At 43.9% G+C, this 27,371-nt stretch overlaps 2 protein-coding genes across 4 annotated transcripts in view; one reads left to right on the top strand and one right to left on the bottom strand.

Moving 5' to 3' along the window:
- Evi5 (ecotropic viral integration site 5) overlaps positions 1-27,371 on the top strand; it is a 472,270-nt gene that overhangs the window by 261,690 nt on the left and 183,209 nt on the right. The gene's annotated exons all lie outside the window — the stretch shown is intronic.
- E23 (ABC transporter G family member E23) overlaps positions 3,412-27,371 on the bottom strand; it is a 171,633-nt gene continuing 147,673 nt past the window's right edge. For all 3 annotated transcript variants that reach the window (XM_076771885.1, XM_076771886.1, XM_076771887.1), the window contains 9 exons: positions 24,850-24,955; positions 23,265-23,365; positions 22,729-22,984; positions 22,068-22,238; positions 20,424-20,545; positions 16,913-17,120; positions 14,794-15,008; positions 13,470-13,678; positions 3,412-12,051 (listed from right to left, as the gene is read on the bottom strand). In XM_076771885.1, the coding sequence (XP_076628000.1) occupies positions 11,856-12,051; positions 13,470-13,678; positions 14,794-15,008; positions 16,913-17,120; positions 20,424-20,545; positions 22,068-22,238; positions 22,729-22,984; positions 23,265-23,365; positions 24,850-24,955 (1,584 nt within the window). In that variant the 3' untranslated portion in view covers positions 3,412-11,855. The remainder of the gene's footprint in view (positions 12,052-13,469; positions 13,679-14,793; positions 15,009-16,912; positions 17,121-20,423; positions 20,546-22,067; positions 22,239-22,728; positions 22,985-23,264; positions 23,366-24,849; positions 24,956-27,371) is intronic.

Raw genomic sequence — 27,371 nt, 5'->3', positions numbered from 1 at the left:
AGTTCGAATACGTTACCATGCTACGGTTGATAACATAAAATCGTAGTGGATAAAAACAGAATGCCTAGGGTAGAATAAAAGGGGCTTAAAAAAAATGTTTCTGTAACTGCTATACATGGAATATTACAGTAAACTATTATAGTCTACGAAAAATTCTACCACGGTGGACGTGTTAAATTTGAGGGAATTAAACTGGGATAAACAAATCGAGAGTTTGCATTAGACTAGCTGCGTCGAACGGTCGCCATTGTTCGCGCTGATAGAGGGAAAGCCCCGTTCACCACAGAATAATGAGATATACAGAAGTTTCGCTTTGTGCCACTTTTCAAAAAATTGCTGTATGCAATTTCCCACTATTTATGCTTCGATATTGTGGTTCAACCTCGTTTGAACGCTCACCGTACGCGAGTTAGATGCCTTCCTAGTAAAAGTACTGCCTCAAAATGAAATTTCTGTATATTATTAGTCATTATTTTGTGCGTTCATCCTTTCTTCCGACGCACTCGAGTCACTCGAGCTCGATGCACACCGTAGGAATTAGCTACGGACAAACAAATAGGCCAGTCCCCGGAGACAGAGTGGCCCGGCACCTCATCGTCACGATGCACTCGCGGTTCGAAGGGCAAGGTCGAAGGGAGGCACGATATTGGCGAATTTGTCGATTCGCCGAGTTGCCAGCAACTCTTCGACAGTCCAGAGCTCTGTCCACGGCACGACGGGCCTCGTGGAAGTGGCTCGGCTTCGAGCACTTCGGAGGATCGATCTGGAGTCCTTTTTTCACGGACACTCGGTCGAAATTGGCGCGTTTTGATTGACCAGAAACGCAAGATCCTTCCGGACGTGGAACGTTTCTTCGAACGTTCGCGGGACGCGTTTATATCATAACAGAGTTGGGCTAGTATTATTCACGAATAACGCATACAAATTTTAGGTTCACTGTTACAAATAAAAGTTTACTAACGAATCTGATATTTTCTATTCGCTGTTCGCGAATAAAATTTGCCTAACTCTGCGCGAAACAACGCGCGTATGCGTACTTAATTACTTTTGATGTTTTAAACGAATGATAAAGAAGGAATTTCAGTTGTTTGTTCTTCGAAGCTACAATTGAGGATAAAATCAAACTTTGAAACGAGGTAACTAGTCGAAGGATAGAGATTCTATTTGAATAATTAAAATGACGCGTCGCTTCGCGGTAACATTAAGAAATTTTTCTATTCTGAATCATTGTCGCTTATCGACCTTGAGCCAGCAAAATGGCAGTGATTATAGCGATAGGTAAAAGTGTCGATTGCTACGACTGTACAAATTGAAGCTTGGCACGCCTCGCGCAGTGAGAGACGTTCGAACTGAATCTGAACAAAATGAATTGGCTGCTCAAGGTTACCGATGAGCTACCTCCACCACACTATAAATTATCCCCTTCCTTTCTATCTCACAATTCTATGTGTTCGGATATGATTCATGGTGGGTAATATTACGAATAAACATCGAATATTTGAGTATTCCATCATTGTTCGTACAATTAGAAATACAGTGATTGAAAAGTGTTCAATTAGTATTGGAATAGTCAAGTACACGAATGACAGAAGCGTTTGAAGATACGAATAGAGAAAAGATCGAGTAGTCCGAGCCTCCGAGGGCGGGGGCGGAGTCTCGCATATCGTAAAAAATACCGACGGAAAAAGAAAACAAAACTCGTTTGTGTTAATGTTGAGTAAATCGTGATTTATTTACAAATTAAATAAACCGAGAAACTGTAAGTCTAAGGCGTCTATAAACTGCGAACAAAGAATCGTCGATAGATTACATGATAAAAGTCGATTCGCAGACAAGTCCGCCACGAGGATGCGCAACGGTTAATGTCCCCCCGGCAGTATTTCCTGCGATATGCAAAACAACATCCAACGACCTCTCGGCGCTCGATTCGCATTACGAATTATCGTCGCTCGGGTATTTCAGCGATGCAAAAGAAAAAAAAACAAAAAACGAGATTTTTTTTCCCACGTCGGAATCGATATCGATCGTTCGATCCGATTCGAACGCATTGCTCTCACCGCGCATAACGCAGCGCGTACATATCACGCCTCTCACCGAGCACACACGCACACGCACGCCTCAAAGTAACGGGAATAGAGGGACAACGAAGGACGATAACACCGATAACAGGATTTTCGCGCTTCCTCCGACGCAAATTCGACGTCGAACGTGCTATTCGTCTCTCAATGTTCCCTGAATTTTATTCCTAATCAGTCTAAGTTAATCAACAACTCTTACGAACGAGGCACGGACGCGCCACACGCGCTGAAGACCCTTTCTGAGAGAAGAAGAGACAAACGGATCGGCGAGCTTTGCCTTTTCTTTCTAGAAACGATACCCTCGTCGTATAGGGGTGCCTTCTACATACAGTCACGGTTCGTACAATGCCTCTAGAAAAATGAAAAACGCGCGGAAGGGACCAATATACGTTCTCCAGGCGCGTGACGCGTTTACGACCTCTTCGAGAAACAATGTCAGCTTGTCCCGAACGTTGCGTTACAATTGCTCTTCAACCTGGGAAGTCTCGTCCGGGGTAGAAAATATTGGCCGCTGGAGGCCATCGAGCCGATGCCCCCACCACGTTCTGTTTCCCAAATGGTACGATAGCGGGGCTCGTCGAACGATTCGTGGTGGAGGAACTGACCCTGAGCGGCCAATATCTTCCGCCGCGAGCGTAAAGCCATCGTCTCAACGAGTTTTCGAATTTCGCGAGCATCGACGAAGCACTGTCAAAGTCCAAAGGACACTGAGCGGTCGCGAATAGCGTTGAATCCGTGGATCGTCTATCGATCGAGATCGATCTTGCGGAGAAGCAGCGGCGAAGGAAGAAGGTTGGCGAGAAAAATGATCGTGGAAGGCGAATGACTGCACGCAGCCTCGAGGGGACAGAGAAAGAAGAAAAGGGGGCGGGGGAGTATCTGAAACGGTGGAAAATTCGCGAAGAAAAACGGGGTAGGGGAGGATGTAAGAAATCGAAGATTGGGTTCGGAACGATGAGGAATAGTTTCGCGACGATGAACGATGTAGGTCGACAATGACGACAACGACGATGACAACGACGATGCTGACGATAATAATATTAATGATAATACAATATAATATAATATAATATAATATTAATAATAATAATAATCCTTATCGTTATACCAATGACGATTATTTAACGATTTATCGGTAAACTCAAAGTGTGATAACGGTAGATAACGATTTCTTCTTTTTTTCTTTTTCTCAATTTTCCTCCTAAGGGGGGGGTGGGGGGGAGGGGTCAAAGGTAGTAGGTAGTAGTACGCTACTGGGACAACAGGTATAATACTATCAGTTAATTAATATCATCTCATGTAATAATAGGGGTAATTCTGTTAGTGCTAAGTGTCTTATTATCCGTTTTAATATAATATATATTTATATATGTATATGTATACGTATGTATATTTTTTATATGATTCGTATATACAATAGTAGTGGGTGTACACAGTCTGAAGGTTTGTTATTTTTTTCTTTTTTGCGTGTTTTCTTCACGAAATATCGGCAGACAAAAGGGACGATTCGGTGTGTAATTACGATTCGATGTGCGAGGGAAAGAAAAAATGGTGCTGCGTATCGGTGTGCTCTCCGCGTTCGCATTTGCGTGTGGTTTGTACCGCGTGCGTGTACGCATACTCGCCCACGTACACGCACACGGAGAGGTATATATACATATATGTATATACACACACCTATATATACATATACATATACACATACATACTTATATATATACATATATGGGTAAATATACATATATATATATATAACCATAATTAGAGTTATATATTAACCTCTTTTTTTTTTTTTCTTCTTTCATCATCTTTAGCACAATTCTACAATTCGATTATTATTTGTAATTTCATTCGGTTTACGGTAGGTACTAATTGGGGATCCACGGCGGCATTGATTAGTGGAACACTTTTTGGCATTTTTTTTTTTTTTTTTTTCGTTAGTCTCGCGGTACATTTTTCTCTTTTCTCGCGAGAAACGCACCCCTCGTTGCTCCCCTGCTCACATTTCTCCTCTTTCCTTTGCCATTCACCCACGCTTTGTCTCTATCCTCGTTCTCTCTCATCCTCATTCTCTCTCTTTCTCTCTCCCTCGCTCTCTTTCTCAGTATACCGTGGTCGTGTGTATGTTCGTGTGTTTGTGCGTGCATTTTCTTCTCCCCCGAGTGTCTCGTCTGTGCTGCCGTCGTGCTCGGTTGCCTTTGCCACCCGAAAACTTTCCCTCTTCCCAATTTTTCTTACAATCGTATTTCACAGTATCCAGATCCTCGTACGCTCTTGATCGACGGAGAAACAATGGGAAATCCATCGATAGATAAAACCTCGAGGCACAAAGCAGCCTGTACGGAAAGACTGCGGTAGCGTTTCGGAATCTGTACGAGATTCTCGGGATATGTTACGACGTTCTTTCGCGTTTATTCTTCCTAATTACATAATAGTTACATTGGCGTTCGTTCGGAACGGTGGATCCCGAATCGTATTATATCCAAAACGTATAGGGCTGGGACCATTCTGATATTATACAGAAAATATTTCAAATATTTTAGTATTCGAGTTTCACCAATTTGTTGATGAAAGCTTCGTTAAACAGTTATTAACGTTTAAAGTTCCGACCGTACTGAATTTTTTTTTCGAAAATGCGTAGGATTTCGGGGGTATGTCTATTCACCAAAAATGCTTACAATTGACCCCTGCAACTAAAAATAATTTTTTCAAAACGATTTGAAATTTTTGAATTTAATTGTTAATAACTTTTTAACGAAGCCTCCATCAACAAATTGGTATTCTTGATTTTCGTCTTATTTTGGCCTCTAGAATCCTCTATTAAAATTTTTCCCAGGGGTGGCCGAACACCCTGTACACGAGGATATGTTTTTTCTATAGCTGGGAACATAGTGTGTTAACGAAATAGCTTGTATGAAAATCAGGTTTCAAAAAGAACGAGATCCCGAGTATTCATCGAGTAGTCCCAACCCTAAATTCGTAACATTTGTCGAACCGCGCGAAACAGAACAAACAATTTGGCTAACTAGAGACACTTTGGATCCGTCCAAATGTTAATTCACCTAAGTTAATAATGTTCTAACGCTTCGAGATGGAAATTCCCATCGAGTCCGCCATCGATCCTCGATATTAGAACACCGGAGACCCACTTTCGTCCTAGATTCCTCGTCGTTCCACTCTCAGTCTCTCCGCGAATACCTCAAGCTCACTTTTACTATGTCTCTCTCACTCTTTCCTCTCGCTCTCGTTTCCCTTTAAATCTATTTCTCCCCCCCCCCCCTCGTTTCTTTCTCTCCCGTTTCTTCACCCTGTAAATATACGTCTACGTGTGTACGTGTGTGTCCGTGTGTGACGCGCAGGCGCGCGAGTGTACGCATTCGCATCCGTTGAATTCGACTTGGCACAAACAACAGAGTCTTTGTAAAAAAGGCACTATTTTTGTAAAGCGAAACAGTCACGTGTTATTACGTCTTGTCACCCTAATTTCCCCCCTCCCCCCACTCTTCTTCGTTTTCTTTTTCTTACTCGGTTCCGAGACGCGAAACGAGAGAAATCGGTTCGTCGAACGAACCGAGACCTCCCCTTTCTGAACTTCCAGCGGCTGAGCTAATCGAGCACTTCGCGCCTGTCGTCGCTCGCCATTACGTCCCATCATCCAATTTCTGTTCCTCGGTTTCCTTCATGAGACGTCAGTTCAGTGAACCCGAGGACCACTGACCTTTCGAACACCAAAGACTCTAGCTTTCGAATTCTCAAAGTCATCGATGGTTTTTTCAGGGTGATTCCGGTTGATAGATTTGCTTCTCATGCCTGTAATTTAGCGAAACAATATTCCCTTCCCTTCTTCCTCGAATTCACCGATCTTTCGCGAGCCAAAAATCACATTTTCCAATTTCAAACTTTCTTCGCGTCTAAAATTTCCTCCAGCAGTCACGTGAAGCTACATCGTTAATTATTCCCTCGTCTCTTCCTCGAAATACTAAGTTTCGCCCGTCTCGAATTTCCAAAGCAGCATCAATTTATCTATCAAAGCACGCGTTCCCGACCTCGTCTAGCAAAGAAGTCACGCGACACTCCGTCGTATCACCCAATTTGTTCCTTTTCTCCGCCAAACCTAACGAAGAAGAAGCTAATTCAGCGAATCACGGATCCCTCAAACACCAGAGACCGCGTATCCCGTTCTAAATTTCCAATTAACTAGTTTCCGAGTAACGTCAGCCGGTCGAGTTATTATACATACTCTTCTCACACATCATTTACTCAAACAGTCACGTGACGCAAGGTCCTATCGCTCGATTTGTTCTAATTCCCCCGAAATGCGTCGTAGAAAAAGCTAGTTCAGTAGGCCAACGGCTAACTTTCGGACTTTTGATTTCCAAAAAGAAAGCAGTCGACCAAGTCGTGGACCACTGGTCTATCGAGGCCCAACGATCAACGTTTCCAGGATCAGAGATCCGTACGTCCCCTTTCGATTGCCCACAGCGAGACTGTTTGCCTCTCGTTAGTCGATCGACTCGCGCTCGCGAAGAAGAAGCCAGAGCTAGAAAAACGTGAAAAATATCGTCAGGAGAGAGTTTGGCTGTGTTAATTCCACCTCAAGCCCAGTCGACGACGAGCTCGCGTCCGCGGACGTCGGTTTTTCGTCGTCGTCGGAACGCCAACGACGCTGTTCGCGGAGACCGCGATCCCGGCGTCGTTCGATCACATCAACATGTATAAAAAACGTCAGTCTTATTGTATTTTAGTGCAAAAAGCGTGTGTAGACATCCAAGTGGTCTCGAGTGCTGGTTCGCGACCAACGATTAGCGACTTCTCGTCGTGAGACGTGGTGCGATCGCTGTCTGCCAACCGATGTATCGACGAGAGTCGTTCGATTTTTTTTTTTATTTTTCTTTTTTTATTTATCGATCACGCGAACTCGACGCGTCGAGAAACGATCGCGTTGTATCTGTGTGTATGCAAATGCTGGTCGTCCATCGAGAATCCGTCGCTGCGTCGTCTCGTGGATTGTTTTTTAAGCGGACAAGTATCGTCAGGAATGTGATTGTGCACAAGTTCTTTCAAATTCTGAGACACTTTTCTACGTTCGATTTCAGCTATTTTATTATGTACAATCTAATTGTTCGAGAAAATCTCGTGCCCTGTTGTTGCGACTCGACCAGTTTTCATTTTTTTTTTCTTTTTGTTCGCCCTTTGTGAAACCATTTCCTATCGAGAGATTTTCCAGCTTGCGATCGTACGAGAAACGCAAGTTCGTCGATATCGGCGCTCGATTCTACTCGAGTTACGGGGGTTCTACCTCTCGGTCGAACCGGTGGATTTGTAAACGGTATACAAATGTCGGAACGCTGTGTACAGTGTATACAATATCAATACGAGTATCAAAATTTTGAAAAGACACCTAACGCGACTCGAAATCGTCGTTTCTCGTCCCCTTCGCACAGGGGGGGGGGGGGGGGAAGGTGCATCGAAGGCGAAAGGAAAAACAGAAGCGGATAGAGTCTCTCGATCGGCCACCTTCGACGCCAAGGATCGATGGAGTTTACGAAAGATTGCGGGTCCATCGATCGAAGGGCAGGGATAAGAGGAAAAACGTTCGTCGAGGTAGAGATTCTCCGCGGTGGAAATCTCTGCTCCGTCTCGGAGTGTACAAATGGTAGAAAAAGCGACGAATTTCCTTCTTTACTGCGTTTGCAATCGGATATATTCGAGTAATACGTTCGTTTCTGTTTATAAACCAAATTAATACCTAACGACAACATAACATATTTGCGAGTAAGCTTCGAAATATCGATGTCCCGTTTCTAAAAAAGTAACGAGAAGTCGTTATAAAGTTTACAGAATAAGAGACTCGATATTTCAACGGCGTCGTGTTAAAAATCTCGAAAGGTGGCGACAGGAAAAAAGGAAACTCGCGACAATGGGGAAAAATGGGACGTTCGGTCGTTCGGTGAACGGCGACGGTGAACGACTTTCAAACGCGGAATCCTCTCGTATTCTTTTTCCTAATTGGTGTGCGCTGCTCCTTTCGTTCCCCATCGCACACGTACGCACCCCCTCGCGCTGAACCCCGTTCTCCATCGACTTCTTTTCTGCATTCTCTCACTCTCGCATACAGTCTAAACGTTTAAGTAGAAAAAAGAAAGCGATACAAACGAATTAGTTACAGACGTTGACACAGCCAAATCTTTGTTTAAACATCTTTTCCCCCGTGTTGTTTGTCCCGATACGAGCAAGCGCGTGCACTCGTCCTCCCTCCTCGCAAATTCATCCCCCTCCCCTTTATTAAATCCTACTATTGGGAAGCAACTCGTTCGCCGGTAGAGAAAGGATGGTCACCGAGATCACAAAAATCATTCGACGTTGACTCTGTTCCTCTCACATTTAATTTCATCACGGTATTGAATAGACAACATAATCAATGTATTTTGTTTGAACGCTGTGAGCTATGAGAATCAAATCTTCCATGATAGAAACATATGTGGGGACGAAATTTTGGTAAAATCACTCGAGTATTTTTCACGAAACGCTTGTTACTCGTCCTTTCCCTACCGTTTATCACTTACTCTAGCCTGTACCATAATTCAACTCCGTCTCTGAACACCCCCGTTTCCCCCTCTTTCGCCCACGTTCTCCTCACCGAACTCGGTTGAACACTTGGTGGATATTGCGTTGTGCGGTGCACCGGACGAATCCCATCGCGCGTCCGTAGCAGAGCCAAAAAGGGTCGCTCGATCAGCGCCAGCGTATTCTGATCTCGATGCCCTCGCTCCGAGACCGGAAATGGAGCCGTGAATCCGTGATTTCGCGCGAGAATCGCACGAAACGAGACTGTCGTTCGACCCAACGAGGATATGCAAGGCTCCCCGACGCGCGACGGTTTCCCGAATTTTTCCTAGCATCGCGAAGGAAAGCTGCGGATCCTGTCCGCGGACCGGTCCACGCGGATCCTCTGCGAGTCATCCGGTTTTTCGCACAATGTATCGTAACGTTGCCCGTCGGCCGACTAAAAACACACAGCGTTCCACTCGCGACCGACCTAACTATTTACTTCCTACTATAACGAACACTGGCTTTCCTGGTATGAATTCTGCGTGTCTGTATGCGTCTGTACACTGTAGCTTGCAAGTAACAGGCCAGGGGTCGACTTCTTATAACGTAAACATGGCAGGTTTATTTAACCTACTACGTGTTTATCAGTACTGTTTTATTCTTGGTCGGAATTCGTTATTCTGCAGTGAATATGTCGAGGTGTCCTAGAAAATATTTTACGCTTTTGTGTTTCGTGTATTTTTGGTATGAGATGCGAATAAATTGAATGTTTCTTGTGACATTATTGCTAATATAATTCGAAATATTTCGTGCTATTATAATTGCTATTAGACTTTTTAGATTTTCGAATTTCTTAAACTTTCCACCTCGTATAATATTAGATATAATTTTTGAATTTAGTGTGAGAATTAGTCGAAACACAAACAAAATATCCAAGTATGAAAAGACAATTATCAGCAACAGTGTACACATGTGTACGTGTGTATGTGTGTGATTCAGGAGGGGAAAGGATATTAATTATCCCGTCGTAACGGAGTTTTGGATGAGTCGTTTGGTAATGTCGATCGCACGGATCAGCGTGTGTGTACGTGTGTTTATCGTTTCCGTGTCGGTGAACAAGAATGAAAAAGAGAAAAGAAAAACGTCGCGTGCCTTCTCGTTCAGTTCGTAAATTCACATGTACATGCGATAGTGATAATAAAAATAATAATAATAATTAATAATAATAATATTAATAATATTAATAATAATAATAAAAATAATAATGATAATAATTATTATAGTTATATATAATATTTGTATGTATATATATACTTGTAAATATATATATATATATATATATAATTTTCTATGTACACAAGGTAGCCAACGAATTATTACACCGCTCGTTAAAGGTTCGTCTGGATCCCCGTTCGTAACGTATCGAGCTTCTAGAAAACATCACATAGATACGTCACAGACCAACAAGTTCTAAAATCGCAAATCGCGTTTCTCGAGCCTTTAAATCGCGCGTATCCGCTCAGCGCGTGCGACGCGTAAAAAACGATTTAACTATAAACTTTCCCCTCCGTATCGCATATTTCCACCACTCCGTTCGACTCTCTCAAATTCGCATCGTACACGGTTCCCTTTCGCTTGCTCCCGAATTCCCTACGGTCGATCGATTATCGTGCTCTCTTCTCGCGTTCGAAAAGAATTGGTAGCCTATTTGGAACAAAAAAAAGAAAAAAAAAAAAAAAAAATATGTAATGTTCGTCTCGCCACGTCCCTTAGCTTACAGCGTCGCTAATAAAAAGTACTAAGTGTAACGGTAGTAATGAATAGTAGCAGTTCACCTTACCAGCTAGGGCGAATATTTTGTAAAATCGTAGCAATTGCTCTTTGCGGTAATAAAAAGTAAAAAGAAACGCGTGGATAGTCGCTAAAACGTTAAGGGCTCTTTTCGACCCTTAACGTGTCCTCTAAGTCTAGTTGATTCCGTCGATGTGTGTGTGTGTGTGTGTATGTATGTATGTATGTTTGTATATACCGTGTCCTTTTCATTTCTATTTCAACCATTTAACGGCTTTAGAAACGATTCGTCGTCTTTGCGTCTCTTTATATATATGTGTGTTCGTTTTTATATGAGTATGTACGTGTTCGAAGGTGTTTGTATTTCTTCTTCTTTTTTTTTCCTTTTTTTTTTTTTTTTTTGTTTTCAGTCGGTTTCGCGGCGCCCCGACGCCGCACATTGATTTTCCCAAAAAGCTCTCGCGCGCGCTACTCACCCTTTATCGTGCATTTTCTTCCATTCATCCTGGCTCGCTCTCTCGCTCTCTCCCACGCAGTCTCTCCTCTCTTTCTTCGTGTTTTCGTTTCTACTATTTATACCCTTCTTGCCGCAAGAAATTTAAACAAAGGAGTATTCACCAGTCGCACGTTGCTTTCTCGTTTCCTCGCACTCTCTCTCTTTCTCTTCCCCTCTTTTTCTCTCTCTTTCTCTCTCACGTTCTCCCTCGTTCGCTCGTTCCATTTGCTTCTATCCTCGTACCCCGTCAGCATGATATAAAGTCGCTACGTGTACGATCCTACGCATAGTAATCGCCAAAGTCTCGCAGCGGCGCGTTCGCGCGCATATTTTCGGTCGCCGTGCCGGTTAAGGGTTTCGTCGATCAACCCCCTCCTCGCGGCTCTTAACCCTTCGTTTCGTGAGATTACTGGTTCCCTGTTCTAGATGAGGTATACTATTCTGCGAGATGCATGTATAATTAATAAAAATATTCGCTAATCGTTCGGTAATTAAAATAGTGCTGCCAGCGGTTGAACGGATGGCTCTGAAAAGCGAAGAAAATCGCTCTCGATTGCTCTTCGATCGGAGATTACGTTTCTTGCGATCCACTCGACGGATCCTTATGCAAATAACGATAGACTCCGATCGCGACGCGCGTTCTCTGAAGATCGATCCACAAATTCTTTAGCCTGTCCGTCTTTCCAGCGCCATCGTCAACCCTCTGGTTAGTCCCAAGCTGAACCCTATTCTCCTGGAAAAATAAACTTTCGCGCTCAGTTTCGTTCTCAGTTCTGCGAGCTACGTTCCGTTTCGCGGGCCACGAAACGAAGGGTCAATGCTCGACGGCGTTTCCCGTCAGCGTGGCGGCGGGCGGGGCCCGCCCGACGTCCGTCGATCCGTCGATCAGCATCCGATCGCAGATGATGTGGCAACAGGTCCTGGTTCCCGGCACCGGCTCACTTCGGCACGCGGTAGTACCGCAGCACCAGGTAGCCAAGAGTGCGGAATACCACCAGGAACGCCAACAGAACGGCCGTGTTTGCCCAGAGTGGAAGACCGGAACCCCTGGCGCCACCCTGGCTCTCCAGGATCGCGCTCACGGGTATCGTCGTGGCGTTCCTACACTCCGGGAACTTGCTAGGCTGCGAGCATCTGTCGTTAAAAACAAGATCAAATTAATCGAAATTCTACCGGACGAAACAATCTTAAATTTTGATAAAGTCGCGTCTGGGTTAGATCTCCTCAATCTCGAGTCGGACTTGATCTATCTACGTTCTGTGGCATATGCATTCAAGACTTGAAAGTGTGCAGGTTTGATTAGGATCTATTAAAAGTTTCATTCCCTGTTGGTAATAGTAAATAAATAAAAAAATAAAGTAAACAGTACTGGATAATCATGATAAAAACAGCAAAGAACAAAGGTCTAAAATTTGGTAACTCGTAGTAAAAATTATTGCATAAAAGTGATCAAGTTTATAAAAACGACGTCGACCTTGGCGTCGAACGAAGATAAATTTGAAATGCTTCTGGTTGATATCGATCCGAGATATGCGTTATTATTCCCCATTATCGAGCGTCCCGTTTATAACCCTGATCGCGTAATCGAGGTATTCAGTTTTTTACGCTTCTGGCTCCGTTTCCCCCGCCCAGACCGTCTCGTTTTCGCCTCTGGATTCGAGCAGTTAAACGGATCAGCCTTGGCTAACCCGATTAACGCGTCGTCGCGGATCATTGGTCGGGATCTCGCGCGAGACTCGGGAATTTCACGATCTCGAGTCGGACGGGTTGAAGCGGCTAAGAGAAACGGGGGGAGGAAATTGAATAATGCACGAGGGTTGTCCCGGTTGAAGTTCATCTATTATTTAAACACGACGTTCCTCCGTTGCAATTAGCGGCTCTTCGAGGGTGTTCGCCAACTTCCGTCACGGTTTTTATTTAATAAGCCTCCCCCCTCCCACTCTCCGATCGATTTCGAAGAATCGGCGCCAGCGAAACGCGCTCCATGAATCGCACTCTACTAATTGGGAGACTTCGTAACTGCAAAATCAGTGTAAACTGTTCAAATTTTACAGCTGGGTATGAACATATGCGTCAAGAGAATTTGTAACTACGTGGACTATAGATGTTGACGGTAGAATACCAAATGGTGTAAATTCTCAAGTACAAAACTACGGTTAAGGGTTGTTGATGGAAGATATATTCAGCTATCGCAGTTAGATGCAAATAGTGATTTTGGCTAAGTAAATTATAATGTTTACTCTGGAATAACCAAGTTGAGGGACTTTCAACTACAAAGTCGGTATGCAAAGTTGTGGATTAGCTGTGGATTATCCTACAAAATGAACGATTTTATCAACATTAGCGTCAGAATATCCACTTGGGGAACCTTGCAACCATTAAAAAGTTGTCGACGAAGGATAAATCCAAGTACCGCGATGGAACATGGTTAGACGCAATAAAGAATCTCAGATTGCAAGGAGAGATTCTTGGGACACGTTTGGTTCCAGGTAGAATTGTCGAAGAAGTGGCAAGGACGCACGCGAGGAGATAGATATCTTTTATCTACTTACGTGATCGGCTCGCCGACGCCGAATTCCAGGATTTGCATGTTCTGATAGGCGTAGTGCACCATGCTCGCGTATCTGGCCCACGCGAGCCACGGTGGAACCGCCGTCGCCAAATAGCCGCCCAACAGCTGCGTCGCGAGCGTGTAAAGCGCGGACGCGGTTATGCTAACCTGGAGGTCCAAACAGCAGGCGCCAACGAAGAATCCCACGCTCTGAAATCAGACGGTGCATGACCCTTTAGAGTTTGTTACATTCTTACGTTTCAAACGTCGTTTCTGTACAGCTTCGTACAACATTCGACTGGGGACTAGCCAATTCGACGACGATTATGATTCGAACACTCGAGTATTAGAATATCTTGCATTAAGTCCATTCTAATTTTTCTACTGAAAAGGAATTTTCAAGAATAATTTTCAATAAACGCAGGACGCCTCTGTTCGAAGTATCGAACGTGCTTTGAAAATTTTAATCGAATTTGCCGACGGATTCGAATTTCTAAGCTCGACTGTACACGTCGGTGCGCATTGTGAAACACGAGAGTTACTCATTTCCGTCAATAGGTAGGTGGTTTTGAAAGTAAATCGCGACCGCCTTTCATGCTACAATGACTTAGTATTGACCGTAGGTGGACAGTGTCGAGGGCTGACAGGGAGGAGGGGGAGAACGAAAAAAAAAAAGGAAACCGCGAAATTCTTGCTGTTTATGTTTCGCGTCGAGCAAAAAGTTCGATTGCGTCAGAGTAGCGCGACAAGCTTCTGCCACTTTTTCTTAGTATCGTTCCACTAACCCTAAACGCTTCTTTCGATTTAAAATTACTTCGAAAGCTGTTAAAAATATCTGTCGTTTATCGTTTAACGTCATATCATTTCAATATCGAAGCTTATTCAATATCGACAGCTTATGTCGCGATAAATCAGTTTCTATCTAAACGTTTAATAGTTAAGTTCTCATTAAAACGGCTTATGCTAATACCGCGTGGGTAGGCTCTTTATTGGCAGACCTTTCCTTTCCGCGAGTGACAATATTCGTAACACACCAGGAATTTGTAAACATCTTCGACAGCCTTTGGAAATCTACTATCGCAGAAGGAAATCATTTTCAACTATATTTTTTTTTTTTTTAAAGCGTTTCTAGAATAATTTTAGCAAAGTCCATTCAAAAAAATTCGCGAGCGAAGTCTACGAACGAATGTAACATTTCGTGAATGGAGTTTGTCGAACTCGTTTCGACAGATAGCGTACGAGAGCGCAGTCGAGCGTTCACCCCGCACGCTATACTCACCCCGTTGCGGTTTTTATTTTTCGCGAAGAAGGTGAATGAAACGTACCTGCGCTACAACGGTGTTGAGTAACAGGAACGCCAGCAGAGTGACGAAAACTGCCGGACTGTGGAAGCCCAACATCGGGTAACTAATGATATGGTAGACCGCGGGCAGTGTAATCGTAAGCGGCAGCTCGCCGACCATTTTCGCCAGGTAATAGGCCGAGAGCCGATACGATCCTGACAACCGCTCCTTGTTGATAACCTCGCGTTCCGGAGGAACTGAAAGAAACATTTCGTATTCACGTTATTACAAATAAACGCCCCCATTTCGTCTCGCTGAGTCGGATAGAATCTTCTCACGTAGATTTTAATATTAGGGACAACGCTTTGAAAGCTTCGTTAAAAAGATTCAAGGTTGTCAAGATAGGGTAGTTTTCGAAAATGTACTACAATTTCTTCCTTCTAAATTGCTCTATACGACCAATTTAATATTTATGTCGATGTGGAGTGGAGCAGTGTGAATGACGAGTAAGGGGATGAAGAAGAAAGGTAGGGGAGAGAAGAATCAAAGACGATGCTAAAATCAGTTTTACAGCTGGACGGGAACTGGCGTCCTTTTCGAGCTCGCTTTTAGCGTCTGGCCGGGCCGTTTCGCTTTCTACGGGGGGGATAAGTGACGACGATTGTAAAACGCCACACGGACGTCGAGGGAGTCGCGGCTAGAACCGTGGCGGACTCTATGCCTAAGTTATGCGGCTCCTAAAATAGTCGGGGAATAGCCGTGCGCCTATTAACTTTTCCGTTTTATCGTTTACTACCCTTTGTTCCCGACGATTTGTCACCTTTATCCGGCCGGGTCTCGGTTATCTGTCGACGCTGTCTGCTCGCTCGCCGAGCGTGAATCTTTATTGCACTTTCTTCTCGGAGGACGCGTCAGTGAAATCGCCCGGAGATGGATTCAGCTAATTTTCATCTCCGATGAATTTAAAAGTAGCTCTTCGCTATTTTCATCCGCGCCTCGCCCCGGCGCGTCTGGCTCTTCGAACAAACATTCGCTATAGATACTCGATACATTATTCTATTACAATTAATACATTTTTAACCCTTTCCACTCGGAGACTTTTCTTCGATCACCTACTACTAACTCAAGCACATTTTCTTACAAAACAATCACTTTAAAACAATAATATCGTTGTGTTTCCGTAGAGGGTGCATTAAAATTCTTCGCTGGATGTCCCTTCAGAGGGGACAACCGAGTTCAAAAATTTTTCTATGATACAACACTGCAATGTCCTCGTGAAATTTATGTTACAGGTTATTATTTGCTTCGAGTTCCATTTATTTCAAATAAAATTAGTCAGCATAGTATTTTTACGATTAAATAGTCTTCGATCTTCCACCCTACTGCTATTGACTCGAATGAGATGTTGGTTCCCTCTACTGTCAAAATAAAGGCACACGTAAAGTAATTGGAACGAAGAGGAAATAATTGAGATCGAAGTTCTTGGAAAATCTTGTCGACGACCATTTAAAAATTTCTTCCGAGTCTCCGTTTCCGCGTAATCGAGCTCCCCCCTTTGGAACGATGACTCCGTCGTTCGTGGAAGTTGTTCGACTCGATTTGGTACGAAGAAAGGAAAAAAGCGGCAGGAAGAGTTTCCTCGCGAACGAATCTCTAATTTGCCACCGAGTCGAGCGTCATTTTACAGTCTGATTCCCCGTCTGAAATTCGTCACGCTCGTTTTGCACGGCATCGTCGACAAAAGGGCCTCAATTACCAGGCGCGCGCCCAGTGGGTCACGGCGCGACCTACATGACTAACATTCTTGATTGACCCGTTCTCTGGTCCTTTGCAAATCTTTGCTATAAAAAAAAACGGGCATCGCTGAATGGCTGATTGAGCACGTTGCATCGTCGTGGCTCAATTAACCAATCTGCTCCATCTGCTTCTGCGCGTTACGCAATGGCTACCTGAGAACTTTCCGTTCCGCGAGCTTTTATCTCCCGCGTTCGTTACGACGAATGAAAGTACTTCGCTTCTTTTACGAAGCAAATAAACTTCTGGTAAAAATTCGATTTTTAATTACGTAACGAGACGTTTCGAAATATAATTTCCTGTCGTTTATTATGAATTGTCCAGAACGATGAAAGGATCGTAAAAAAGAAACAACGTGTAAACTTACAACTGGAGAGTGCACCGAAGTGTGCAAAGAGCATCCAGTACGTGGTGCTGAAGAACATCCAGCCCTGGATGTCGTGCAGAGCTGCTTCGGTTCTGGGAAGCCTCAGCCACAGCAGCCCGGCGAGCAAACCGAGGGCTATCGTTTGCAGCCAATTCAAACGAGACAGCATCCGTGGCCGTGCCTCTTGAAAGTTTCTTTCTGATAATACCTGCAATCACCAAACAACGCAATTTCGCGTGTAAACTTGACGTACGATCATTATTACACCCATTGACGGGCGCACAAATTTAATTTCACCGCGACGTCGAGAACGCAATTACGATGATTATCCTCTCGCATTGAAATCACCAAGCGAACACGTCGAATCGGACAAAATTTCTTTCGGTATCCGTCGAAATGGCGGACTTTCGAAAGGGTTGAGCAGAATCGTTGATAATTCGTTGTAGAATCGCGAAGCGAACTGGTAGTTAAAGGCGCGTTCTGCTAATTGCGTGTTTATAATGATAGAAATGTTGCCCCCGTGCGCGCGACAATGTCACGATTGCAAGGTTGCTCCGCTACACCTCTTTGGTGGAGTTCAATTATATCGACGGCCGTGAGGAAATAGAACGCAAAGTTGCACAATGCTGGTTCCGAAGGCCTCTTTAAATTACAACTATATACGCACGTCATTTAACCGTGAAAGAACGGAGAGGAACTTGACATCGTTAATTACTCAATTACCGGCGACGATCGGGGGTGGGGCAGGGGGTGTCCAACGATTCGTAATGCGTAGAGCCACGACTTTTTAACCCCGCGATACCGCACCTATGCATAATTTAAGATTATACTCGAAACTATTAAACGTGGTAAATCATTTTTCTAGATTGCATAAAATTCTTAGTAGCAAGTACCGAGCACAGTTTTCTATTTTACAATATCGTATTTTCAATATTTGCTTGAACACGGCGGTAAAGATTTATGGTATTATCATTTCGAAAGAGTTATTGAGAGAAGCTTTATATTTGTTTGGTATTATTTGCGAGCGATTACAATCGTTTGAAGATGTTGAGGATTCTGTTCGGTGGAAGTGCAGAAAGGGTGAAACACTCTCGGCGTTTGTCGAGCTGAAACGCAACTAGAAGAATGGTTCCGCCGGGTAAAAGTGATGCAAGTGGCGAGGTGCGTTCGTACAAAGAGCGGCATCATCAGGAACGGGCATACCGGTCCGGGTAATTATCCGGATATGGCGAACCGTGTAAACGCGACCTAGTTCCCCTTTCTGCGCGGTCGGTCCTCTTTTGCGACGCGTCGCGCGAGCACTTTTCATTCTTCGATTCGGGGACCACTCTGTACCTCGAATGTCTACCAATTAAATCGATTCGAGCCCCCAAATACTGCAAAACGAGTGATAAACAGCGATACAAATCCCATACGATGCCTACGATAGTCCCAAGATTTTCAATCGTAATAATAATTTCAAGCTTCTTAGATCTGTATAATTTATCAACGCTTGTAACTACATCTTTCAGTAGCAGATTCGTGTCACGGATTCTGTTTAATACGTCTGAAAGCTGTGCTCGAAATCAGCTATAGGAAATCAATGCCATCGCTGGACAGCTTCGACACATGATAAAATTTTACTGTCACGCGCGTAAAATTTTATAGCGGATTTTTATTATGTCTATTCTTATACCAATTTTCACGAATTTAAAATTCGTCCCTACGTATTTGGCCACCTGCACGTTCCTTCTTTTCTCTCGCCAAAGATCGCGAAACACAGGTCGCCATATTTATATTTTCAACCGTTCGATAAAAAAACACGTGAAATAAAAGTGCACCCATAAAATATTCGAGTATCGTAAATCTCGGTTCTAATGCATACTCGATTCAGCCATTGGCTATAACGATCCGTTTCAATTCAAAAGCGAGATTAAATATTTCTTAGGCGTCTACGCGTCGAGGTGCACCCAGCAGAATGTGAATTACGCGACCAATATTAGAGAATCTGACGTTAGAAGCAGCTTCTCGCGGTTTAATTCAGCACGCCATGGTTTTTAATTCGATCCAGTTAATTTCTAACGCGGCGGGATTACTCGGTTTCACTCTTGCGCGCGGGAAAATTGCCCGATCAAATTTTCAACGAGGGGAAATTGCTCCAGCCGATTTCGCGAGCCATGAAAATTACATTTTTGCTGTGAAAATAACAACTACGAAACGTCTTGAGAAAATAAGTTTCAATTTTCAATAGTCTCGAGAAGAATCCATTAAATACGAGCGTAAGAATATTCTGTAAATATTGTGACTTTCAATTCACTGACACGTATAATATTATTAACTGAGAGAGATCCAGCTAGAAATATTTTCCTTCGTCGTAATTTCCTGTGCGTTTATTGCTCGAATAGAATTTTTGTTGATTTCTGTTGGAAAGTTACCTGGAATGCGTCAGCCGTCTCCTGGCGAAATAGCCGAAGATTAATATGAATTTAATGCGAGCATTACACTTGAATTCTGATGTCATTTCCATTTCCCGCGGTATTATCTGTCGCATACCAGGTCACTCATCTAAATTTTCACATTACCGTTCCATGCTCTATTAATTTCTTGCGTGCAATCGAACTTTTCGATCTCGCCTTCGGCCAGCTTCCAATACTGCTCTCCTCGTGTTTCGCTCGCGCGCGCAGAAACACGAAACGTCGATGAAACTGCGCCGTTGCCCTACATAATTGTCTCGCTATTCGTTTATATTCGGTTGCACAGCGATTATTTGCAATTTTTTCAAATCGAATAATTTTCAATCCACACTACGAACACTGTAAGATGATTTCAAAATAGAAATTGCAAACTAAAACTCCTCATACAATACTGCAATACCTTGATCGTTACTTTCCCATGCATTTGAACGCATGTTCTTTTAATTGAATCCGTGTTTGGAGAGTAGACAAACGCGGAAAGAAACTCTAACATCTTACGATACTGAGCAAACACGGTCTACGTGTTTATCAGAATAATATTTTCAGAGCGTTCATCATCCTAGAGCCGTAGATCAGCCTAGAGTCAACATTTTAAGCAGGGAGATTATTCTGCTTAAAGTCTTCGCTGTGTTACTACATCTTTCTGCCCGGGGAGATCCACCTGTTACATCCTTCGTTTTGTTCAGTAAATATGGTACAATTTTTGAACAAACCATTTTGTGACGTTCGTACAATTACTCGAAAATACTCTGCGTTATTAAAAATCTAATCATTTTTAAGTGTACGTCGAGGTAAAAAATTCTTTAAAATATTGTACATCCCCTGCGTGAATTTTACGAAGGTGAAATCAGATTTTGAAAAAATAGGTTTATGGCATTGTGGAGGGCTGTTTCGTCGAGGAATCGATGGAACGCGCGCCAAAAACGTTCTTCCGCGTCCCCGTTTCGGCGAAAAGCTTCGTTCTGCCCTCTTATTCGGTTTTATGTGGAATAATAAAGCCCCGGTGCGCGGCAGTTTCGACTCCTATTACGGAAAACATTCGCAGAAACGGTACTCACTTTGAATTGCGACCAGAAACTGGTGGGCCACTGCCAGGAATAGTCATCGTCCGCGGAACTGGCGCTGCTGCTGGCGTGGCTTTGTGTGTCCAACCACAGCGTACGACCTTCGTCTTCCTTCACTGTAAATCATCCGCACAATGAAGGGTTGAAGGTTGCTTCGAAGATCGTCTCTCGACGTTCGCGCGGGAAATTATTGCCCGGGAAAATTTGAAAGAGCACCCGATAATCCATCGAGCACCACCAGGGTACCATTTTGGTACCAGAACCGGGGAAACTTTATTCGAAATAATATTAAATCGCGAGTATCTAGTTTTCGCGAGAAACTTTTGGGTCGAACAGTTATTTTAGAGCGTCGACGTTAGAAAACGAGAGTGTATGCAAATTCTGTTTTTAATCCCCGATCGATGGAACGATAACAATCTTCGAAGCCTTACATAACCCGTTATAGGAATAATCAATCCGAAACTGCGGGTCCTGTGTCAAATTTATTAACGTATTATATCATATAAATTTATACGTTGGCTCTAATATTAATTTCAGCTTTAACAGAAAGTGTAGAAATCTTGTAACGTGCAATTTCATAACAGGTTAATCTAAGCATCGACGTAATTACAGGCATTCGGGCGGGTAAAGTGTATATTCCAAACTAATCCCAACCTATCTCAATTACGTAACAAGAATTCCACTCCGTCGGTCGAGATTCTATGCTTTGACGATTAAATTAATGCTCACGCTACTTTGTTAACGTCCTGTTTAACCGAACTCTGCATGATCAAATTAACTATGATATTCTAGCTAATGTTCGCTAGCTTATACCGATTCTTTCAAACCGAAACTAATAGACGCAATAAGAAATTTATGATGCATGAATTTGATACAATTGCAATTGTGTTTGGCTCTCGAAATCATTTTGGTATACAGGGTGTTCGGCCACCCCTGCTTGGGTCCTATCTAGTTGCAATTTTATGATTTCAATGGGGTTTGGTCCAGCAATCGAAACACAGTTCCTACAATCGTCGAGTTACGACCCAGCCTACCGATCGAGGATTAAAACCACCTTTCTTTCACCGAACTATTCGCTCCGAAATGTCATCGAGCCACCATCGTCGATAATCCGGCTCGATCAGCGTTCGATATCCCAAAAATCGTCGCGTGTAAACGGATACGTCGACCTAGAAAGACCGACACGGTTCGTGTCGACACTCGATCTTCGAGATTTAAGCTGGCGAACCCGAACCGCAACGATTCCAAACGCGGTCTGAGTGGCTCCAGTGCGTACACAGTCTGTCCGATAAATAACCAGTCTAAACTACTGGCGGTATAAGCACCGTCCGTCGCGCATTTTGCAAACAATTCAAGTTAAAATTCTCGAAATTTCGGGTATTATATTTTTCCATTGGAACTTAAAATATTTTATTTTCCTCGTACCCTCCAATAGTAAATCAACGATTCATTTTTTAAAATTCAGAAGTACGAGTCGCTTTTAGAGTCGTTGTACGAGAAATCCTTGTTAACGACGCACGACTGACGATACTACGTCATTTTGTTTCGCGTTTTACAGCCCGGGTGCACGGTTATTTATCGGACAGAGTGTGCGAACGCAGGGCTAACGAACACCGCGGGTTGCATGCTATGTTATACCGTTGTGGCTGATGTGGTGCTCGTGGTAATGGATGAGATGGTCGCAGAGCGGATGTTGGCTGGGATTATATTCCGGACGAAGTTCCGGCGGGCAGTCGGGTCCCTGTCTTGCGTTCCTAGCAGCGGCCACGATGCGCTCCCGAACCTCTTCTGGCCCCTTTATTTGTTCCACTGAAACAATCCACGGTCTAACCGTTACATTCAGGAATCGTAAAACGCGACGAGGTCTTTTTAATTATCCGACTGGGTCCGCTCGTTAATCATTATTGCACTTTGTGGCTTTGTAATTGCACTCTGCTACTTTTTATTATTTAAAAACCGAGAGGTGGACGTTATTCCGGGCGTTTAATTTCGTTTTTAATTCTACGACGCCTCGCGGAAATATAAAGGAGGCTTTATTCGTTCGGATTAACGCTTTCGTTCCTCGAGTTATTAAAATTTCACAGGGAAAATATCACGCGAACGGTGAATTAAATTGGTAGAATTCAGTTTAATTACAGGCCAGGAATGCATATTTTATTTTCTTCCCCTTACTTAAGCTTCGGAAAGAAAATCGAATTATTTGTTTGCGTCGACCGCGAGCTGAGCCGGAGCTTTGACGCGTTAAATAACCAGATAAATGCTTTCTGGTTCGTCGTTTGTATGAGCGTGGAGTACTCACGTATGAAGTCAGCGGGGTTATATTGCGGAAGCAACGTCAGTCCTATCGTGGAGAAAAACCTGCCAATATTCGACGTCGAGCCGTAGTACGCCACCTGGCCCCGGCTCAGCAGAAGAAGTTTGCTGAAGCTGTGGAACATCCTGGAACTGGGTTGATGCACTGTCACCACGATGCTCTTGCCCTCCTGCTCCGCGTATTTCTTCAGTCGTGAAATAAGCGCCTGTGCTGAATGCGAGTCCAGCCCGCTGGTTGGTTCCTGGGAGGAACGACAGCGGAAAAATTAATCTCACTTTGTCTCGTCTTCTTAGCGCCACTTTTACTAAAAACTATCCCTCGGAGTGGAATTTTTCAGAGCACGAACTATTTTTTTATGAAATAAAACATTGCAAAGTTTTGGGTAAATCAACGCTTAACGAATTTACAATAAAAGTACCACGTCTGGTAATTTCTAAATTTTTTACTCGAAGTGTTTCCAAGTTGAACTATCGCGGAGAAACGGTAATCTGAAAAGCTGTCGGTGCAATTAAGTGGCTTACATCGAGCAGCATTAGCGACGGATTGGTGAGCAGCTCGCAAGCTATGCTCGTCCTCTTCTTCTCGCCTCCGGAGAGTCCTCTTTTCGTGTAATCCCCGATAACTGTAAACAAAACGCGATTGCAGCACAAGTAGCATCGAAAAAACGAGCAAACGTTCTCGTTATACCATATTCCCAATTAATTAAAACTAATTGCCTGAGCGGATCTTATTGGTCTGCCGTTTTGTCGCGAAGAGGTGTTTCTCGATGTCAGAAGGAATTGCAAACTGTCAATGCGAAAGTGGGACGACAGTTTCATAAAAATTGCTTGGAAAATGATTATTTTTGTTCGTATTTCCAACAATTTAGAATACGAAGGTGTTACCTCGATAATTGCACGAATTTCGATACTTGCAAGAACTTTCGACCCAATTTGAACATTTATACAAGGTGTTTAAGGGTTTCACGCTTTCGAAAGTTGGAATTCCAGTCGCAGGATCTGTTTCTCGGGAAAGGACGTCGCTGGGTGGGAGTCTGAAGGACGCGTCAAGATCGGAACAGCGTTTTTATTTAAATGGAAATAAGCAACGACGACCAGTATCGTCTGGGACCGGGTTTACGGGCGAAAGGTGGATGAGTTACGATCGCGGAAATCGTCAATCAAAATCGCGGGAACAGCGACGCTCCGTCCACTGAAAGCCAGGATCGTTTCTTACCGGTGGAAGTCGTAAATTGTTACGGGGTTCTCGGTTCGCGTACATAAACAAATTACGGCGGATTTACGCGCAGGCGTCCCGCGAACGAAGAAAGTGGGACAATTTTGTGTACTGGAAGACTTTGATCTCCTGGATCACGAGAATAGAAAATCGATCACGATTCGACGTCCTTAAAAATAAATTTACTTACGATCGATGGGTGCACGCAATGTATTTATCGAAATTAAAATTAAATTTTGTGCATGTAACCATAAACGGGTCATTTTCAAGAGAAATATACATTGTACTATAATTTTGGTACGGTTTATTACAGTGTATATTATTGTAAAATAATTTTGTACGTGTAATATCGTAGATTACTTTGTGTTTGAAGATGACCTACATGGGATCGGATAAGGTCTTGCAAGATCTATATTTAGTAAAAGGAAAGAATCGAGCAATTATTCTTAGAATTGGAGAGTTCCTTTTAAAAAATGTGCAATGGCGTCTACTTTCTTAACGCTTTCACCGAGCGTTTACCACAGAAACAAGAAGTGTCAACTGCTGTCGCTTTCGTTCTTTTTAACGCATCTACCGCGGAAACAGTCTTCGGATTTAGGCAAAAAGTAGACATTTCTTTGTCCTATTTTTGTGTGGCGCGAGGACTTAAGACAAAAATCCCACGGGAAGCAGAGACAAATCTAGTAGCTTTCCAAGGCGATATTATTGGAAAATAATGAAATTCGTGACAAGAATAAACAAACAAGCTAATATTCTGAGAAAGTTGCAACTCGGAAGCAAGAGTTTTCGATCTTTTCATTTCCTGTTATGACTCAAAAAACTACGGTCACGAGGCAGATAGGGAAAAAGTGGGCTTGGTAAGATCGGTAGATCGGTCGGATCTATACTCACTGGTGTCTTGGCAGGCGGCGAGGTCGAGGACCTCGATGATATGATCCACGCACTGCATCTTCTGGGAGTGCGAGAACGTGTCCGGAAGCCTCAGCCTGGCCTGGTACTGTAACCCACGAAAAAGATCGCGTGATTATGTCGGCGGAGAGGAGCCCAGGATAGATCGGTATCGTTCGGCGCCGTCCGCCTTCGACCTGGCCGGCCCCGTTTACGCATTAAACAGTAATGTAAGCAACAGCCGCCGGCGTGGACGTGCATTTCCGTTTCGTAACATTCAGGCCACTTTGTGTCTATTATTATCATCTGACACGCACCCCCCGGGGATGCACCGCTCGTAATCGCGATCGTTAAATCAATTACGATAACGCCCCGGCGACCTCTTCCTCGATTACACCCTTTCCTGGCAGCGCGTTCAATTTTTTGGCCACCTTTCGTCCTTTTCTTCGACCTACTTTCAACCTCCAGGTCGAGGGAGCTTCGTTCCCGACCAACGAATCGAAATTTCAGACTTATTTGTGAAAAATCCGATTTCAATTTGCGGGTATAGAGTTTTTCACAACTCCGAGACGCGATTAAAAAGAATTCTTTACCGAACGAAGAGCACGGAACGAGCGATGATTCAACCGAAAGGTAGATCGATTGGGAAACGTCTCGCGCGTTTCCAAGGAACGCTTCGAATTCTTCTCGATTGTGAAATAAAGATACAGCGATCGACGCGATCCAGCGGCTGGAAATCCTCGAGCGAAAGAGGAAACTCGAAATCGCCGGTGCAACGAGTGCCACACCTTTGTCGTTCGACGGCCGGGATAGGAGCCTCCATCGACTGCGCGCGATTCTGCACGTAGTGCACGGACTTTCCTCGACGACGACGCGATAATTCGGGCGAACACGGAGCCAGCCTCGTCGCTACCGCGAAATCGAAGGAAAACACGAGCCGCCTCGAGGCAGGGCTTTAGAATTCGTAGGCTTTGTCTACCGGTTCGGTCAGAGTTTAACTGGGGAAAGCCACTGCAATCCGGTCGAGAACCGCCACGTATCGAAAGAAAACACGCCCTAACGAGGAAAAGTTTTTCAAACTAATCGCGCCCAGCTTATATATTTTTTTTAACGAAAATTGCTATCGATCATTTTACTCGACGATACGGTGAAATAGACGCTATGTTCAAGGGTTAGTCAGTAACGGAACATAATTTAACGAGATACTCGTATTTTTTTAAATATTCGTTGTTCACTGATTATCTACCAAGAGAATGCTAATATCCGTATACCCATAAAATATTGCAATAATCTCAATGGAGATTGCAAATGTTGCATTAAGAATTCAAAGTGCAAAGTCAGAGAAGGTAAAAGAGTTTCTCCTGGGTGGTCCCGTAATTCTATGCCCGATTAATGGATCCGTTTAATCGTTCGACAGTAGAACGCGACTATACGAATGCTAGAAAACAGCATTTCGATATGGTAGGACTCGCTTAAATCAATGGAAAACAGGCGATCAAACGGTTGATTGCTTCCGGCATTCTTAGGCGTCGATTTGAAATTCTGCCGCGCGTAACCATTAAATAGTGCAACGAAAGGAAACCCTGCTAACGTGGGAGTAAGAGTCATTGAATTCGTACGTTTGCACGCGCGGTAGGTTCGTCGACCCGCGGACGTAACAATCTAAATTGTAATTAAACAAAATTCAAATCTACGAATTTCAATCATAAATAAATACGATTTGGCATGCAAATAAATTCAATTTAAGTCGCGTTTGAGTACGTTTTTAATCGCATGCGTGATTTCGAATGAATAAAACCGATCTCGCGTCACGCTCGACCGGTGCACATTATTCGAATGACCAAGTATTCGAACAGTCGAGTACACCGGTGGTACCCGAAGTATTCTATCGTAATTTGAGTTTGAAAATTCGACGCGTAGTTTCATCCTTAGTGGTCAGACCGTCGTCGCGAGAGATTCGCGGCAAGTGTGCACGCGGCTTTAAAGGATCGACGGGACCGTGGGTCGACACACCCTGCGCTGCCAACCAACGCGGACGGACGTGCCATTTTCTCGACGCCCGAGTCCGTTACACAAGAGGATCCGTTATGCGGAGAGAGAAAGTGGCGGCCGATGATATTTCGCCGCGTGCGCGGTCGTCTCTCGGCCACAGAGAAACTGGACTACGGACGGCGTCTCTATAACTGTCGCAGCCTCGAAATCGAACGGCGACTCTTAGACAGGGAGGCGGGCGACTCAGAAATTTTTCAGTTTCCTACAATCCATTCGTCCCTCGTACGATAGAGTTCGACGACCAAAGCTACTCCAAGGAATTAAAGTTCACAGAAATTTTTAAGGCGCGGTGGAAAAGCCTGAATGGAGCGTACGACCGCGTCGCGTTTAAATCCTCGAAACGCAACAACGCCCGTTGGCTTTTGGCCCGCATTCCGTGCGATCCCACGTCGCGAGGTGTCCTCCTAATTTTCGGTCGCGAGCCTTCGTAAATTTCGCGCGATAAACTTGGCACGGTTGCCGCGCGATTTTCC

This window comes from Colletes latitarsis, chromosome 8 (genome assembly GCF_051014445.1).
Source record: "Colletes latitarsis isolate SP2378_abdomen chromosome 8, iyColLati1, whole genome shotgun sequence".
NCBI classification, from domain to species: domain Eukaryota; kingdom Metazoa; phylum Arthropoda; class Insecta; order Hymenoptera; family Colletidae; genus Colletes; species Colletes latitarsis.
This window is presented reverse-complemented; position numbering and strand designations above follow the sequence as displayed.